Genomic DNA, 15,266 nt, shown 5'->3' with positions numbered 1-15,266 from the left:
ATAAAGCTCCATCGCCATCCCTGCCAGGAACAACGGACAGCTAATGCTGGAAAGTTTTACCTCCTTAATGTTGACACTTCACTTTTTCTAATGGCTTTCCAGTCCAAATGGGACAATGACAGCTTGTGTAGGGTAAAAAGCACAAGCAGCCCACATCAGGGGAACAATGTGGGACAACTCTGCAAGGCTTAACTTGAGAAATGTGATGACAAAGCTGCAACGGGTCACAGAAGAGATTAAAGATGTTGATCTCCATTCAGGAAAGAGTGTTATGACAAGTACTAATAGCTGGGAAATCCTTATTCGCTGCATGTAAATTTCCAGTATTGATACTATAGTGTGAAAGCTGCAGAGCACATATTTGTGATGTAATGCAGGTATAACGTAATACAACGTATAATCATGCCAGATGAAATAAAGACCTGTCATCAAGCTTAATTTCATGGTACTGTTTGAAATGTGTTCATTTGAATTGATTTTAAACTGCATGTTCTTTAACATAAATGAACACATCAAAGTATTTTTACATTAAAGTTTAGTTTGGTTTTAACTGCAGGACAGAAATTAGCCTTTTATTTTTTACCACTGATCTCTTAGCTTCTCTATTTATCCACATTTTTAACTGACTGTTTTGGTCATTTTCTTTAACTTTGGCTAACAATTTTAACTCATTATGGATTATGTCTATCTGTTTCATTCAATTATTCTGTTTAGCTAACTATTTCAGCCATTTATTCACAACTTATCCCTGACATTTTCAGCTGCTTTAAGGCCTCTCCATTATCGTTGGTTCTGTTTCATTTACACAAAATACTAGCTAGTGCTTAACTTTTTCAACCTTTTAGGGATTTTACAATTTATTCCAAACAGTCCTTTAAAACGTTGAGCTCATAGTTTCTACCATTATGCATTCATTCATTTAGCTAGCTAGTTTAAAAATGTTCTCAACTTCTGGCATTTTTCAATATTCATCATGACTTGAAGCTAACTATTTGAAACATTCATCAATTGCATTAAGCCTGGAAAATGTTTTAAACATTCAAGATTTACGTATAGCTATGTTGTTATAAGTTATTATTCGTTATAGCCAATGATTTTTACTGAATATACAATAAGTTCCTGTACGCTAATACATCAAAGCTAACATTTATCTAATGGCTAATTTAAGCATTTTACATCTTTATACATTTTCTTAAATACTAATTGTATCTGCTTATCATTACTTTAGGATAACAACTTCAATCATCAAAACATTAAATATAGCTAATTATTTGAATTTGTTTGTGCATTGTTAAAGCTTTTAGAACCAATTATCCGTTATTTAAGCTAACTGCTCAACAAGCGCTAACATTTTGAAATGACTTTTTTCAAATTTGTTTTGCCATACCATAATCTATGTGGGCTAGCCCCCTGGAATCTGTTGGGTTAGTCTACCTCTTGAGATTTGAGTCCCCTAGCTGCTAACCTGCATGGTGTCCAGGTTCTGGTCCAATCCTCACTCTTCAGTATTCAACACTGTTTCTGTGTTCAGAACCACAACAAAGGTTTTATTGGCTGATAATATGATTCCAGTTCTTAAGGTTTATGTTATTTTCTTTCTTTCTTTACATTAGCAGAGTTATGTAAGAAAACAAAAAACACTATGTGGTGATATCAGCCATACTAAGTGCAGAACACAGTATGGGATGGACCCACACTGCCACCACTTATTCTTAGAAAATGAAAACAAGGAGGTGAAACAATCAGGTCTCAGTGTATGCCTGTACACTCCTACTGAGAAGCTTCAACAACAAGCCAAGCATGTTTATCCCACAGTGTGTGTGTCTGAGTGTGTGTCTGAAGACATCTAAACAAAACTGTCGTATTTGTTACAAGCTATTCAACGCGTCTTCATAACATTATCTTGGTTTACCGTGTAAGTCCCGAAGGTATAATTGGACATGCATTCCTGGAGTGCCTGATGGAGACTGAGAATGGGATAGGCCACACAGTTGAATATGTGTGCACTTTTCATTCACAGTCTTATGCTGGAGGTTTTTGGAAAAAGCCCTTATAGAGAGAATCAGTGGGAAGCGAAAAATAACAAAGACTGGATTTCAGAGAGGAGTTAAACTCAGTGATTGAAACATTTTCCTCTCTTTACTTCCAGGAGTTCAAAAAACCTTTTCCTGATTAGGTTCCACTTCTTTTATGAGCTATAGAAGAGGGGAATCATTTTTTGGCACAACCGGGCACACTTTTACTTTGTGAAAATAGGCAACTTTTAGACAAAACATCAATTTATAAATCGAGAGAACTTCCTTATTCTAAAGGCAGGAACAAATAGAGATTATCTGCTTGATTCTTAAGCTCTGAATGCAGTTCTTTGCCATTCATTCTTAAACCTCTCTAAAGTAGGTGTCAATGGGTTTTCTTTTCCCACAGGCTTCCTGCCACATTGATATTTTGATATGTATTAGACCCAGAAGGTCTGTAAATTGGGTTTAACAGTCATCATCAATGTAACAACAGAGTCAAACTACATTCATAAATAATGTGTCCTTGCAGAGGGTTTACACGTGTTTCCATTTAATTGATGAATTCAGTAACCTAATTGAGTCTGACAATCCCAACCAAAATGAAAAGAATGTCATGCAACCAAAAGGCTGCTGATTGAAGTCTGGTCCCCATGTGCTTGAACACAGTGTCTGCTGAAAACCTTTTCACCTCTATGTACTAATATCACCAAGACAAAAAGAGATGTCATGACTGTAATATATAGTGTAACTGGTCTGTCAAAGTCAAAGACAGGTAACTAGCTGGAAACCTTTTGTTCAAAATATTGATTTTGTCACGAATATTGTCACGAACATTGTCCTTCATATCATTTGGAAGGAAACATAATTTTTGGACATAAGGCTCACTAGGTCACTGCTAAAGCGTATTCAAATCTAATTTTGAAATTCTACCTGAGCCACTAAGTATGAACTTTTTTGTAAAAAACAAAACAAAAAACCTAAAAGTTTGCATTCTAAACCAAAGAACCAAAGACAAACTCAAAACTTTGGAAATACTGCCCCCTTCTGGCAACACTGCAGAATGGTAGAACAGATAATGCAGTCCACTGTTCAAATCTGATATTCTCTGTTCAAACAAGTTCCTGAGCTTTAAAAAAAAAAACACAAGCTCACAGTAGCAGAAGTTCAGTTAATGACTTTGGTAGGACTTCAAGTCCTCTAAACACATATGTTTGCACGAGATGTAAATGAGAGCTGACTTTATCAGAAAGGCTTTGCTGTCTCAGCAAGTAGTGTTCTTCTTTTAAGATTGAAGGCTTTGATTGGACTGATACCATGCATTAGAAAAAAAGACTAAAAAAGCCGTAGTAAAACTTTTTTACTACGGCTAGTAAAAAAGATTTACAGTCTATGAGGAAATGTTGTAGTGTATAATGAGTTATAAATACAGCCATTTAGAGTGGATCCTTTATTTGTAAATGTCCTACAGCCCTCTTCATATTTTTTTTTAGGAATAAAAAAAAAAAATATATATATATATATATATATATACACACACAGTATATTATTCCTAGAAAAATAATACAAAAATATTTTAAAATGTATAAACTACATGACTTCTGCCAAACACCCAATAAAATAAATGTTCTGTCCTGCTCTGAGACAACAACGATGTGAACCTCACCAGAAAAGTTTTAACTGTGATCTTTGTGCTATTAGTCTCCACTGTTTTCTCACATTCAATTACAACCAGCAGCTGTTTCCCTGGAATATACAAACATGTCAAGACTTTGTCAGGCACAATTTTGACTAAGTTAAATTCAACTGAGTGAGGGGCGCAGTGGATAGTGCGCACGCCCCGTGTATGGAGGCTGTAGTCTTCCAAGCTGGCGGCCCAGGTTTGAATCCAGCCTGTGGCTCCTTCCCCGCATGTCGTTCACCACACTCGCTCCCTGATTTCTGACTCTATCTACTGTCCTATCGCTACATTAAAAGCCCAAAAATAAATCTTTAAAAAAAAGAATTCAACTGACTGTGTGTACATGTGTACGTGTGAAGAGAGAAGCAACAATAGCAAATAGATACATAACTTCTGAATGGATTCAGAGAATTGCACAAGCTTTAAGTAAAAGGTCATGAGACCAAAAACTGATTCTCTTTTCTATGTTTATCAACACACAAGGGGGCATCAAAAAAAGTGAAAATAAAACCTTCAAACAGATTACGAGGTTGTGTGGGAATAAGGACTATCCATCGCAGCACAAAAAAATTGGAACAAAGAACACACTATGAAGCTACAGTTGAAATCTTGTAATTTTATTACACTACTTCAAAAACATGGACTGCATAACATTGTGTGATTTTAGTGGCTTTTTCTGACAGAAACAGAGCTCAGTGAATACACACTCTGATGACTGATACCAGGTTAACACGTAATGCAGACAACATTTGGATCGTTTTAAGGACAGCCAGCTTTGCTTGGTGTGAAAGGAGGCCAGTTTGTGCGCTTGAATAAAGTCTGAAGGTCGGGCTCAGACCTGAGATAAAAAGCATTTGCAAATTTGATTTTGGTTTAACTTCCGCCTGGTTGTGTGTGCATGATGTTAAATGTGTCACATTGATTATAATCTGCACCAATAAAGACAAAATGTACATGTTAACTTAATCAACTTTGATGCAGCTGAAATCTGGAAATCCAAACTCTTGTAGGTCTGACTACAAAATATACCACCTCTCATAAACTCTATGCAAGGAAAACAACTATTTGTTCCAGGTCAGGGGGAATGAGGTGACTGGGAGTATTTGTGGATTGGTGTTTTATTTTTTGGCAGTCTGCAGACGCTCGCTCACATTTTCCCAGTTAATGACATTCCAGATAGCCTTAACATAGTCCGGCCTCACGTTTTTGTACTGAAGGTAGTAGGCATGCTCCCACACATCGATACCAAGCAGTGGGATGAGACCTGAGGGTCAAAGAGATGAAACAATTACCCTGATGGATCTTTTTCCTTTGAAAAAAGGAAAGAATAAAGCAGGAATAGTCAAAAGACGTTTTAAGCCGACCTGTAGTTCCCATCAGGGGATCCTGGTTAGCACAAGCAGCAATACGGAGTCTTGCAGCCTCCTTGTCGTATCCTAGCCAGCCCCAGCCTGAGCCTTGCACAGCCACTGTGGCAGCAGACATCCTCTCCTTCATCTTCTGGAATGAGCCAAAGTCCCTCTTAATGGCCTCCATCAGCTCCCCTGCCAGGTGTGACACAGACAGGTGCTTCATCTGGGTAATATATGAAGTTAAGAGCAAGACAAAAAAACAAAAACAATACATATTTCTTTCATGCCTTATTTACATGTATAAACATTATCTGGAAAGGTTCGGTCTGGCTACATGTTCTTTAAGGCAGCGTCTTCAACCTCTAAAAGGCAGACAGACTAAAGAAAACAAACAACACAATGCTAAGATTGCACAACATTTTAAGGTTAAAAAAATATGACCTCCTTTCACTCTGTTTTCTATGCTAAAATCTTAGACCAGTCTCCTTTACCGTTTGAGTCAAAACAGTTAAATAAATAGTAGAAATAGTTATAATTTAGATAAGTGGCTGTAGAAGGGTTATGTGAGAGCCAATAGTGACCCAAAAGAGAAGCAGAGATGGTAGCACTTCTGGAAACTCGTGACCAACAAGTGTCGGTCATGGAGGGGCCATAACACAGAAGACAAATTGTTTTACTTTGAATGGATTTCTTCATTACCCTGTGGCTCGCCACCTCCATTTGGAGAGAGGTTTGTCCAGAAGATGGAGTGGTTAATGTGGCCGCCTCCGTTAAACTTCAGAGCGGGCTGGAGAGACACCTGTGCTGTCACATCTCCTACAGGGCAAATTAATTCAGGTCAACACAAAAACTTCAGATCTGTTAAAAAAAAAAAAAGAAGTAATTGTTGGCATGGTAATAAAAAGATGTACCCTGATAATGAGCATTAGGGTTACAACATGGTTAAGTATATTATGCATATTAATGAATGCATCTCTATATGTCCATTTAGAAGTATTTTGCTGATTGCTTCATGAACATTTGTGCTTGAACCTTTGGCTAGTGCCTCCTGATATTTCTCTTCTGTAACGTTGAGGTTGTTGACATATGTGGCGTGGTGCTTGCTGTGGTGCAGCTGCATTATCTCTGCATTGATGTGGGGCTCCAGGGCGCCATAATCATAAGTCAGGTCAGGGAGCGTGTGCTTCTGCCGTGAAGCAGCTGCCTGGTTTATAGTTTGGCTGAGGCTGCCTGCACACCTGAAACAAAACAGACGAGAAAAAAAGCTTAAATAGACACCTGTCTGAGTATTCACTGTTTGACTTTTCTAAATACATAAAAGAGACAAATATAACTTAAACATCACAGCATTAGGCCCAAAAGGCGTTGCATGGACAGGGTAATCAGTTTGAGTTTCAACACCTTGATAAGCTTTGAGCAACTGGCTTGAAATGACCAATTTCTGGTGTTAATGTTGGATTAACTATTCAGTAGTTTTGGTTTGCTCCAAGTTAGCTGGTTATTGTTAAGTGTGTTTAAATAACAAACTACCAGGAGGAAAAAGAGCACGACTGCACTTTAGTCAAACATCATTATTTTATTTAGTGCGCCACAAGCTAACCTTGATAAGGTCCAAAACTAAGTTAGCATCCTGTTAGCTTACTGTTAGCTCTGAATAAACAACAGTCTCAAGTTCATGAGCAATCGACACAAGCAGCATTTTTCTTCCCTCACTTGTTTTGTCCTCTGAAGCTAGTAACAGCACATTATCGTAAGTTGATATCATTTTTACCTGCGTATTTGACCAACTCTGCAAAGCATGTTCATGGTAGTGCTCATAAGGTAGACACACACACACACTGCCCTTGAAATGTGCAATTTCAGTGTGACAGCACAGTGGACCGTACCATTATCACCCCGCGGGGGGGGGGGGGGGCGTGTGTGTGGATGAGGGTTTTACAACTGTAACACTTCTTATTTCTTAAATATCTACACCAGAAATTAATTTTCGTCTTTGATTATGTTGTGATAAACTGCGATATGTTTTTTTAAAATATCGTATTATGTATTTTATTCGCCTTCCGATTAACAACATTTTAGATTTAGCCTTCTGGTTGGTTTTTCGTTGCTTGAAAGGTGCAAAGGATAGGAAAGGCATATTTAAATAGTTTAAAAAAAATAATTAACAAAATAATGAACACATGACTATAAATAAGATGTCTATATTAACACTATAAGTACAGAATACATCACAAAGGAAGAAATAACCAAAACAGCTATTGTAAACTACGATATTTATACATTTGGACAGTATTTTTATTATGAATAACTAACTAAAACTAAGAGCAATGCAAAGTATCATATGACGTCTCTTCTGCCTAAACGTAGACGATATCACAGATCGTCTATACTAAGGTAAAACAATCACCCAGTTGTAAATCCAAACCAATGCGACCATAAGACTTGTGCTAAGAAAACAAACAGGATTTCTTACGTAGCATTTTGTCCTGTTTTGCTGTAAGGCCAAAATAGGACAAAGTAAATCAGTGTCCAGGCCTTCCAAAATCTAAGTCAAGAAATGTTTCTCTACAAGTAGTACATTTTTTCATTATAAATAACCCAGGGAACTATGATTATTACTTTAGCAAGCCATTGTACAATTATATTTAGAAGCCACAGCACAGAACTACAACCCATAACCATCGAAATTACAATATAGGGCTTCAAGTGATTGCCGTAATTCATCACGAATCGTTGTCATTATGAATTATGTTCTTAACAAATTTGTTTCCAAAATGAAAATTCAAAATGCCAGATCCCATAAATGATCCTTGTTTGTAATAAACAACCGCCAGCCATTTAAGTTATCGTTATTTAAGATGAGAAGCATTTTTCCTAGAAGTGTCCATTCCGTCTCATTCATGTTTTAGGATCAGGAATTCGCCGAGGAGTGAGCGGTTTTCACGTGTCTCTTTCCCATCTTTGGTTATGCTCTGCAGCAAGGCGAGTGCAGCAGCCGCTCGGCCAGAGCCATACTGTTCTACCTTCAGTGACGAAGATGATGGTGACCACGCCGAAGCGAGACAACTACATATAAATTGATCGCTAACTTTTATTGTAGTTTCAACTTTTTCCCACATCTTTAACAGCTATAGAAGCCGAGACTGTCTAGAAACATCGAAAGAAACGGGTCTGGTAAGTGTTCCGATGGCTTTGGGCCTGTTCATCTGCAGCCAAGAGCCCGCTAGTTTCAGGAAAAGGAGCGCAAGGGAGGGAGTCATTTCCTTCACCGCCATTTTGTGATAACAAGGAGCCGAAAACAGATCCGAGAATTACTTGCTGCCCGGATGAACTTAGAGCAAATGCTGTTTCATAGCTGTGTTTTTTTAAATGCATTGTTTGTTTTTTTTTGCCCGCGGATGCTAAATGTTATTAGCCCCCGATACTTACCCTGCTTAGCTCATTTCTGGTGCTCGCTATCCATCGTTGCCGCCTGCCACACCAGTTATCACAAGGCTAGACAGCTTTTACCACCGATAATACTAACTTTAATTCAGTCGGAGAGGTCGATAACTTAGCCCCCAAATACATTCAACTAAATTGGCGGTCAGAAAACACACCATTTATGTCACTTTAGTGAAGTTGTCGTGCATGTTTTATTTAACTGCGTGTGGCCCCGCAAGATGATGCAGGCGCTGCAAAGCACGACACCAAGATGTGATAATTGATGGGATTTGTTTGATCTTTTCTTCTAGAGGCAACAATGACGAACGAGGAGCCTCTCCCCAAGAAGGTAAGCCAATTTTTCACGTCGCATCAGTTCCTTCGTGTGTAAATATGAGCATTATGCGTTGACTGTACGTCTTTATCTAAGCAGTGTTTGTGTTTTTTTTTTTTTTTCCCCCCCTCTTAAGGTTCGCCTCAGTGAATCTGACATGAAGACCCTGGCCAGAGAGGAGTTGTGCACAAGGTAAATGACAGCTCTACAGGTGCAGATTCTTATTTATTTAGGGTGAGCTGCTAATGTTTTCATATGTCCTGCTCCTCTCAGGTGGAAACAGCACGAAGCATATGTCCAGGTCCTGGAGGCAAAATATGCAGAGCTATGTTGTAAGTACATCTGCTCGTTTGTCCTGCCCGTATTAAGCACTACACTTTACTATTTGGCAGCTTGTGAAAAGGGGCGTTTCGTCTAATACACTTTCTCATCTCTCTCGCTTTACCATCTTAGCCAATGATGTAACAGGGCTGAAGGAATCAGAGGAAAAGCTCAAGCAGCAGCAGCAGGAGTCTGCACGAAGGGAGAACATCTTGGTCATGCGACTTGCCACCAAGGAACAGGAAATGCAAGAGTGCACTGTGAGTGTCTTATTTCCCGCTCATATTTTACAATGCTTTGGATTTGATTTTTTTTTAGAAAATTTTACCAACAGTATTAGATACACTCTTTAAAAAAAACAAACTGTTGACCGCTTCTTATGCGCTGTTGTTGTCTGCTATGAGTAATGATGTAATAAGCTGTGCAATCATAGCTCAACTCTGTGGCTGCAGCTTATTGCTTTATTTTTTCATGATTTTTAGATTGTTTTTAAGGAAAATTTACAGATGCTCATCAAAGGTTGCCATGGTAACTTGGTTCAAAAAGAGCATTAATGTAGATACGATACGATACACTTTATTGTCCCCTCGGGGAAAGTTGTCTTGGACTCAAATACACTGTGTGTAATGTTATGAGATTGCAAAAAATATATATATTTGGATTGAATAACTCAAACATGCATTCATTTATTCTACATGCAATCCCCCAATTATCTCACTGTTGACTGATGTATAATTAGACACTGTACTACACTGTGTATCCAGTCAGTCTAGTGGTATGTAGGCTAAAGGTAAATGGTGCCAAGAAGGGCATCCTTTGCTCTTATCAGACTGACAGCTCAGTGGATCACCTAGTGGCTTTATAGCAGCATGCGCCATTCTTGCAGGGCAGCTGAGGTGAACACCAGGTAGATTTTTAAAAGGCTGTTTAACCTGATTGTCACTTTCATTTAAACCACTGAGCTTTCAAAAGTGTAGGAGCCTGTGTTTGACTGATCTTGTAAGCTGGCTGTTGTGTTTTCAGGCGCATTAGTTGGGCCTTTTGCATCTTATGAAAATCTAGTCAAATAGGTTATTTAGAAGTTGGGGACATCATGAATGTGCCTGTGTCAGGTGAGTTGTTAATGATAAATATGAAGTGTTCTGTCCTTCATAAAATGCAATATTGTCAGCTGGTTGTGTTTGGGAAAGCCGCTCTATCTTCAAATAGGTTTCAATAGAGAACTCACATGGCTTTGATGTTGTATAAGATCAAACATCAGAGCTGTTATTAGTCTCACAGTGAAGTGTTTTTATTTTGCATTCATTTGTATTTAAATCTAAATGTGGTTAAAACTGATGAGTTTTCCACAGAGCCTCTAGGAGCACGTGTCTTTTCTTCTAGTGCTCTTTAGTGGCTTGTTCCTTTTCTCTTGAGGCTCAGGATTAAGAAGACATGTGATAATATTGAAGATCAGATGACTTTCAACCAAAATATTTACTCTTGATTTGGGGGTATGTTGCTAATTAACTAGGGATTGATCAAAGCTTGTAACAGTAGAAATGCTCATTTCCGGTCATTGACACTTGTTTGTTTTATCCTGCAGACCCAGATCCAGTACCTCAAGCAAGTCCAGCAGCCGAGTGCAGCCCAACTGCGGTCATCCATGGTGGACCCGGCCATCAACTTGTTTTTCCTCAAAATGAAGGCTGAACTAGAACAGACTAAAGACAAACTGGAGCAGGCCCAAAATGAACTGAGTGCCTGGAAATTTACACCTGATAGGTAAAGACAATCAAAATAACCCCCCTCCCCCCCAAAAAGTCAAGACTTCCTCATGCCCCCCACCCTCACTCTCACTGCAGGCATGCAGGAACAATGGTGGGGGGGAAGGCTGACAAATGCTGTACTCACCACGAGACTCAGACTTTACAGAAAGCTGTTTTTGTACTCTTGCACTGTGCCAGCTACATATCACATAACCTAAAGAGAAAAGACAGTTTGGTCAGGTGACACTTGTGTTTCAGCTCTCTCCCCTCGTATCCCCTGACCGTCCAAGGGCCCGAAGGAGTCCGGACTGTTCCTGAAGAGGTGGTCACTTACTTCCCAGCACGGATATGCCCTCCCCGCACCCTCAGTCCAAAGCAGACAGTTCACATATAAAGTAGGGGGGTAACGGTGGAGGGTGAGTCAGGCAGGGAGCATCCCTAGCCTAAAACAGCAATTGAACATTTTAAAGACAATACCCATACTTGGTTTATAAAGACATTTAACTGTGGATTACACCACACACAGACCCCTCTAGTGTGCCTGAGAAGCGTAAAGACTTTCTGGAAAGTCTAGAAACATTGCAGTAATATGAGGACAGTTTCTAGTATATAAAAGTAAGACTTTTGGGGAAGAGACTCTAGAAGGGATGTTAAGACTCTGAGCGGAGCCAGATCCTCGGCCCACAGAGGGCTGTGGTCGAGTCGTGAGGGTCCTGTCGCCTGTGTCTTTGAACATGGGCCCACTCACGGTAGAGTGTATTTACATGTTTTATTTTGTGACTTATTTCTTTTTATTGGCATTTCATTTGATCGTTTCTCTTGTTTCTCTGAAACAAACACTTACTGCAGTGTGTGTGAACCCAGAAGCATGATTGGCTTTGTTTTTTTTCCACTTTGTATGAATATTTGTACTTAAATGATAATTCTTCAGTTACATACTGAAACACACTGCTGTAGGTGCACTGAGTCCTGTTTATAACTTGTGAATGCAAATGTCTTTAAAAAGTCTTGTTCTGAGTTTTTGAGAATGTATTTCTTGTATCTCTGTGTATTTCTGTTGTTGACCTCACAATCTTTCCCCCAGCCAATCATGTTAGCAACTGACTAGACTTCAAGTACTCACCTGTGTTGCACAGATCTTAAGCCACTGTCTTCAGAATGAAAACCATTTGGAACAGGATTTTGATCCTTTTGTTGTTTTAAAAAAAAAATCTCATTCCTACTCTGGTTTCTAACTCTGAGATACGACAGTGAGATTTGAGCTGGTAGTGTAAAAACAGCTGTTAGGCAAAAAGCATGTTTTCCAGTCCCCTTAAAAAAGATGTAAAAATAACTGCTTCACTACGGACAATGCACAAGGCAACCAACTACATTATATGTATTTCATGATTGCATTTTTTGATGCAGCTAGTAAGAATAACATCCATTATTTTTTATGTGTTTTCTAAGCTGTTGCCACTTTGCCACTACTCTTGCTTTAATTGGATCATTTTAGTTAATGTTAAAGTTTCCTCCGTTCCTACAGACCGAATAGATTGCGAGTTGATTCTAGTTTTCATAGTGTGACTACCTGTTTCTTTTAAATTAGGCATGCAGATTTAAAGGTTTTATACTTCATAAATACTTTTAAAACGACAGTTGTGCTGGACTTTGGAAGTGTTGCATAACCTGTTGTGAACTGAAATCAGCACCTGACGCTTCTTCTGATTTAACTGTTTAAACACTTGCTTCTGTGTGTTTAAATGATGACTACACAAAACCAGTGCTGGGTTCTGGAGTGCACATTTCTCTTTGCCATTCACATTGTTGATCTTTAATTGTAGGAATCTGGTAATGTGTTACTCTAATATAACTCTCCTACATGTTTTCATCTGCTTTTCCCTTAAACTCGGGGATCAAGCCAGTGTGTTTGAACTTTGGTTGATCTTGGTAGTTGCAGGATTGCTGCTTTTGTTTTTAAGTCCTCACTTTTCTTAAATACACAAGATTGTGTAAAGTTAGCGTTTAAATTGATGCATTACTCGTATTCAGAAATGTTTTGGTCATTTTAGGGCGCTTGGGTGCAGTGACGTTAGATTTTTGGTATTTTTTTATACTATTACTTGATAAGAGAAAATGTGTTTTGAATCTTAAATAAGGAATAATCTCTTTGGCCAGCGTCTTCCTGGTAGTTTTATTTTCAATTGGATAATATTGGATGTTTAAAAAAAAAATGTGATTATCATATAGTCATTGAAGAAAGGCCAGCTTAAAGAATGACTGTTAACCCCTAGCTTGAGGATCAGGCAGTTAGAACAGATCCGTGGCGTTTTTTAGCGGCTGTGTTTTTTCCCCTGGTTCACTGTGTGATGTGAGACTTGTTTCCTTTACAGCCAAACGGGGAAGAAACTGATGGCCAAGTGTCGAATGCTGATTCAGGAAAACCAGGAGTTGGGTAGGCAGCTGTCCCAGGGGCGCATCGCCCAGCTGGAGGCGGAGTTGGCCCTGCAGAAGAAGTACAGCGAGGAGCTCAAGAGCAGTCAGGACGGTGAGAGCGACCTGGCTTTCATTTCTGACAATATGTGGTTGCTTGTCATGTTTGTCATCATAACATGCTACTGCTAATTTGATGATTGACTTTTTGGTTTTTTTTCTGTTCCTGATGGCCTCCTGTAACAGAGCTGAACGACTTTATCATCCAGCTCGACGAGGAGGTAGAGGGGATGCAGAGCACCATCCTTGTCCTGCAGCAGCAGTTGAAGGACTCTCGTCAGCAGCTGTCTCAAAACCAAGGGGCCTTGGCTGGAGCAGGACCAAGCAGGACTTCACCATCAGCTTCCTGCTCGTCTGCCGACCCGTCCACCCAGCCAGAGCAGGCCAGCGCAACCCCTGATCCAATGGGCAAAGACTTCGGGAGGGTTTCCAATGGACCAAGCAATGGCAACTCATCCCAGAGGAGTGAGACCACTACACCCAGCCTGTACCGGGAGGTCAGCAGCACAGAGGAAGACTTTCCCATGTCCCCGATGGTTTCCAGCCCAGGTGAAGCTGAGACCAAACTGTCCAACCACTCTGAGGAGGCGTCAGGGAGTCAGACTGCTGCTGGGAGAGTTGGAGGACCTGTGGGTTTCGGGAGCCAGCTGAGTGCAGGGTACGAGAGCGTGGACTCTCCAACTGGCAGCGAGGCATCATTGACTCAGCACTCGAATGACACAGACTCCACAACCGACCCCCATGAGGACAAGGCTGCTGTGGTGACCAAGGGCACCAGGACTGCAGGGTCACGGCACACTCAGAACGGCCTAGACTCCAGCACGAGTGACACCGCAGTTTTGTAATGTACTTTGACATCCACTGTCTATTTTTTTTTTTTTTATAATATACAAACAAGGCAACAAATGCATAGTCTGTGACACAGCACTGCTGTCCAAGACGTTTTGTTTTCACCTACCATCCCTTACCCCCCCGTGACGCTTCAGTCACATTTGTGTTGCTAAACAGGGATATAACAGGAATGGGTTAATGTTGAATCGAGTGGATGTATGATTAAAAACTAGTACGTTTCATTCTGCTGTTAGTTTGAGCACGTCTATGCCGTTTTTGTTTGAGCTCTTGACACTGAAATCAGGCATCTGGTGTTGTAACTCATCGTCAGTCAGTATAATCACTGAATTACAGTAGCTTCGCAAAATTCAAGGGTCATTTTTAGATGTTGGCCTGTGTTTTTCTTTTTTTTTTTTAATGCAATTTTAATTTTTCATTGACAAAAAAATGGTGTTCAAAAGATCCAGTTGAATTGTGAGTAGTTTCTATGCGATGTTCATATTATTCTGACTTCAGTCCTTTTCATGTACTGACCAAATACCAATAAAGATTTTTAATACTACAGTGAAACTTATCCTTACTACCCAAAAATATCGGTATGAACATTCAGTGCTTGTTTAACCTATTTGCTCAACTGAAGGTCTTGTGATATATAATCAACCCTGAGTGAAGATTGAGTGGATTCTAACAAAAAAAACACACTAAACATTTGGCCTTATTTTAAAGTGGGATTAAGTATAGTATTTAAGTTGTGAAGACCTTAGAATCTCAGATGACATAATACACTCAAACTCTTTGTATGGGGAAGTATTGCATGAAAAATAGAAAAGGATACAGAGAAGTAGTTAACATGCATTTGTATGAATAATTTAAAAGAACGATGTTTCAAGAATATCAGTATCCCATAGTAGATGCAGTACATCTGTAATGTTTTTATTATGAAAATACATAGAATATAAAACGAACAATTTGTATTGCGAGTCAATTAGTACGACATTTCATTTAAATGTTTCTATATACTGCATATGAAGAGGGTGTGACATCCACGTGAAAGAACACTACTCCTCCGAAACACACGACGGCGCTGTG

General features: G+C 39.4%; 2 protein-coding genes across 2 annotated transcripts in view; one reads left to right on the top strand and one right to left on the bottom strand.

Annotated features, from left to right (window-relative positions):
- Positions 1–4,292: 4,292 nt before the first annotated feature.
- sod2 (superoxide dismutase 2, mitochondrial) overlaps positions 4,293–15,266 on the bottom strand; it is a 167,309-nt gene continuing 156,335 nt past the window's right edge. Inside the window, exons 2-6 of the mRNA XM_061051950.1 lie at positions 6,820–6,891; positions 6,081–6,286; positions 5,748–5,864; positions 5,061–5,240; positions 4,293–4,960 (exon numbers count right to left, since the gene is read on the bottom strand). Coding sequence (XP_060907933.1) covers positions 4,815–4,960; positions 5,061–5,240; positions 5,748–5,864; positions 6,081–6,286; positions 6,820–6,866 — 696 coding nt within the window. The 5' untranslated portion in view covers positions 6,867–6,891 and the 3' untranslated portion in view covers positions 4,293–4,814. The remainder of the gene's footprint in view (positions 4,961–5,060; positions 5,241–5,747; positions 5,865–6,080; positions 6,287–6,819; positions 6,892–15,266) is intronic.
- Positions 8,040–14,739, top strand: wtap (WT1 associated protein). Its single transcript, XM_061051948.1, has 8 exons — positions 8,040–8,222; positions 8,783–8,820; positions 8,942–8,997; positions 9,079–9,137; positions 9,259–9,386; positions 10,712–10,890; positions 13,247–13,401; positions 13,533–14,739. Exons 2-8 carry the CDS (start codon positions 8,791–8,793, stop codon positions 14,189–14,191), a joined length of 1,266 nt encoding a protein of 421 aa, XP_060907931.1. The 5' UTR covers positions 8,040–8,222; positions 8,783–8,790; the 3' UTR covers positions 14,192–14,739.

Source organism: Labrus mixtus, chromosome 12, assembly GCF_963584025.1.
Source record: "Labrus mixtus chromosome 12, fLabMix1.1, whole genome shotgun sequence".
NCBI lineage: Eukaryota > Metazoa > Chordata > Actinopteri > Labriformes > Labridae > Labrus > Labrus mixtus.
This window is presented reverse-complemented; position numbering and strand designations above follow the sequence as displayed.

Coding starts and splice junctions, on each gene's coding strand:
- wtap (XM_061051948.1), top strand. CDS start 8,791: ATGACGAACGAGGAGCCTCTCCCCAAGAAG. Junction 9,138..9,258: donor AAAATATGCAGAGCTATGTT/GTAAGTACATCT, acceptor TTACCATCTTAG/CCAATGATGTAACAGGGCTG. Junction 10,891..13,246: donor TGGAAATTTACACCTGATAG/GTAAAGACAATC, acceptor TTTCCTTTACAG/CCAAACGGGGAAGAAACTGA.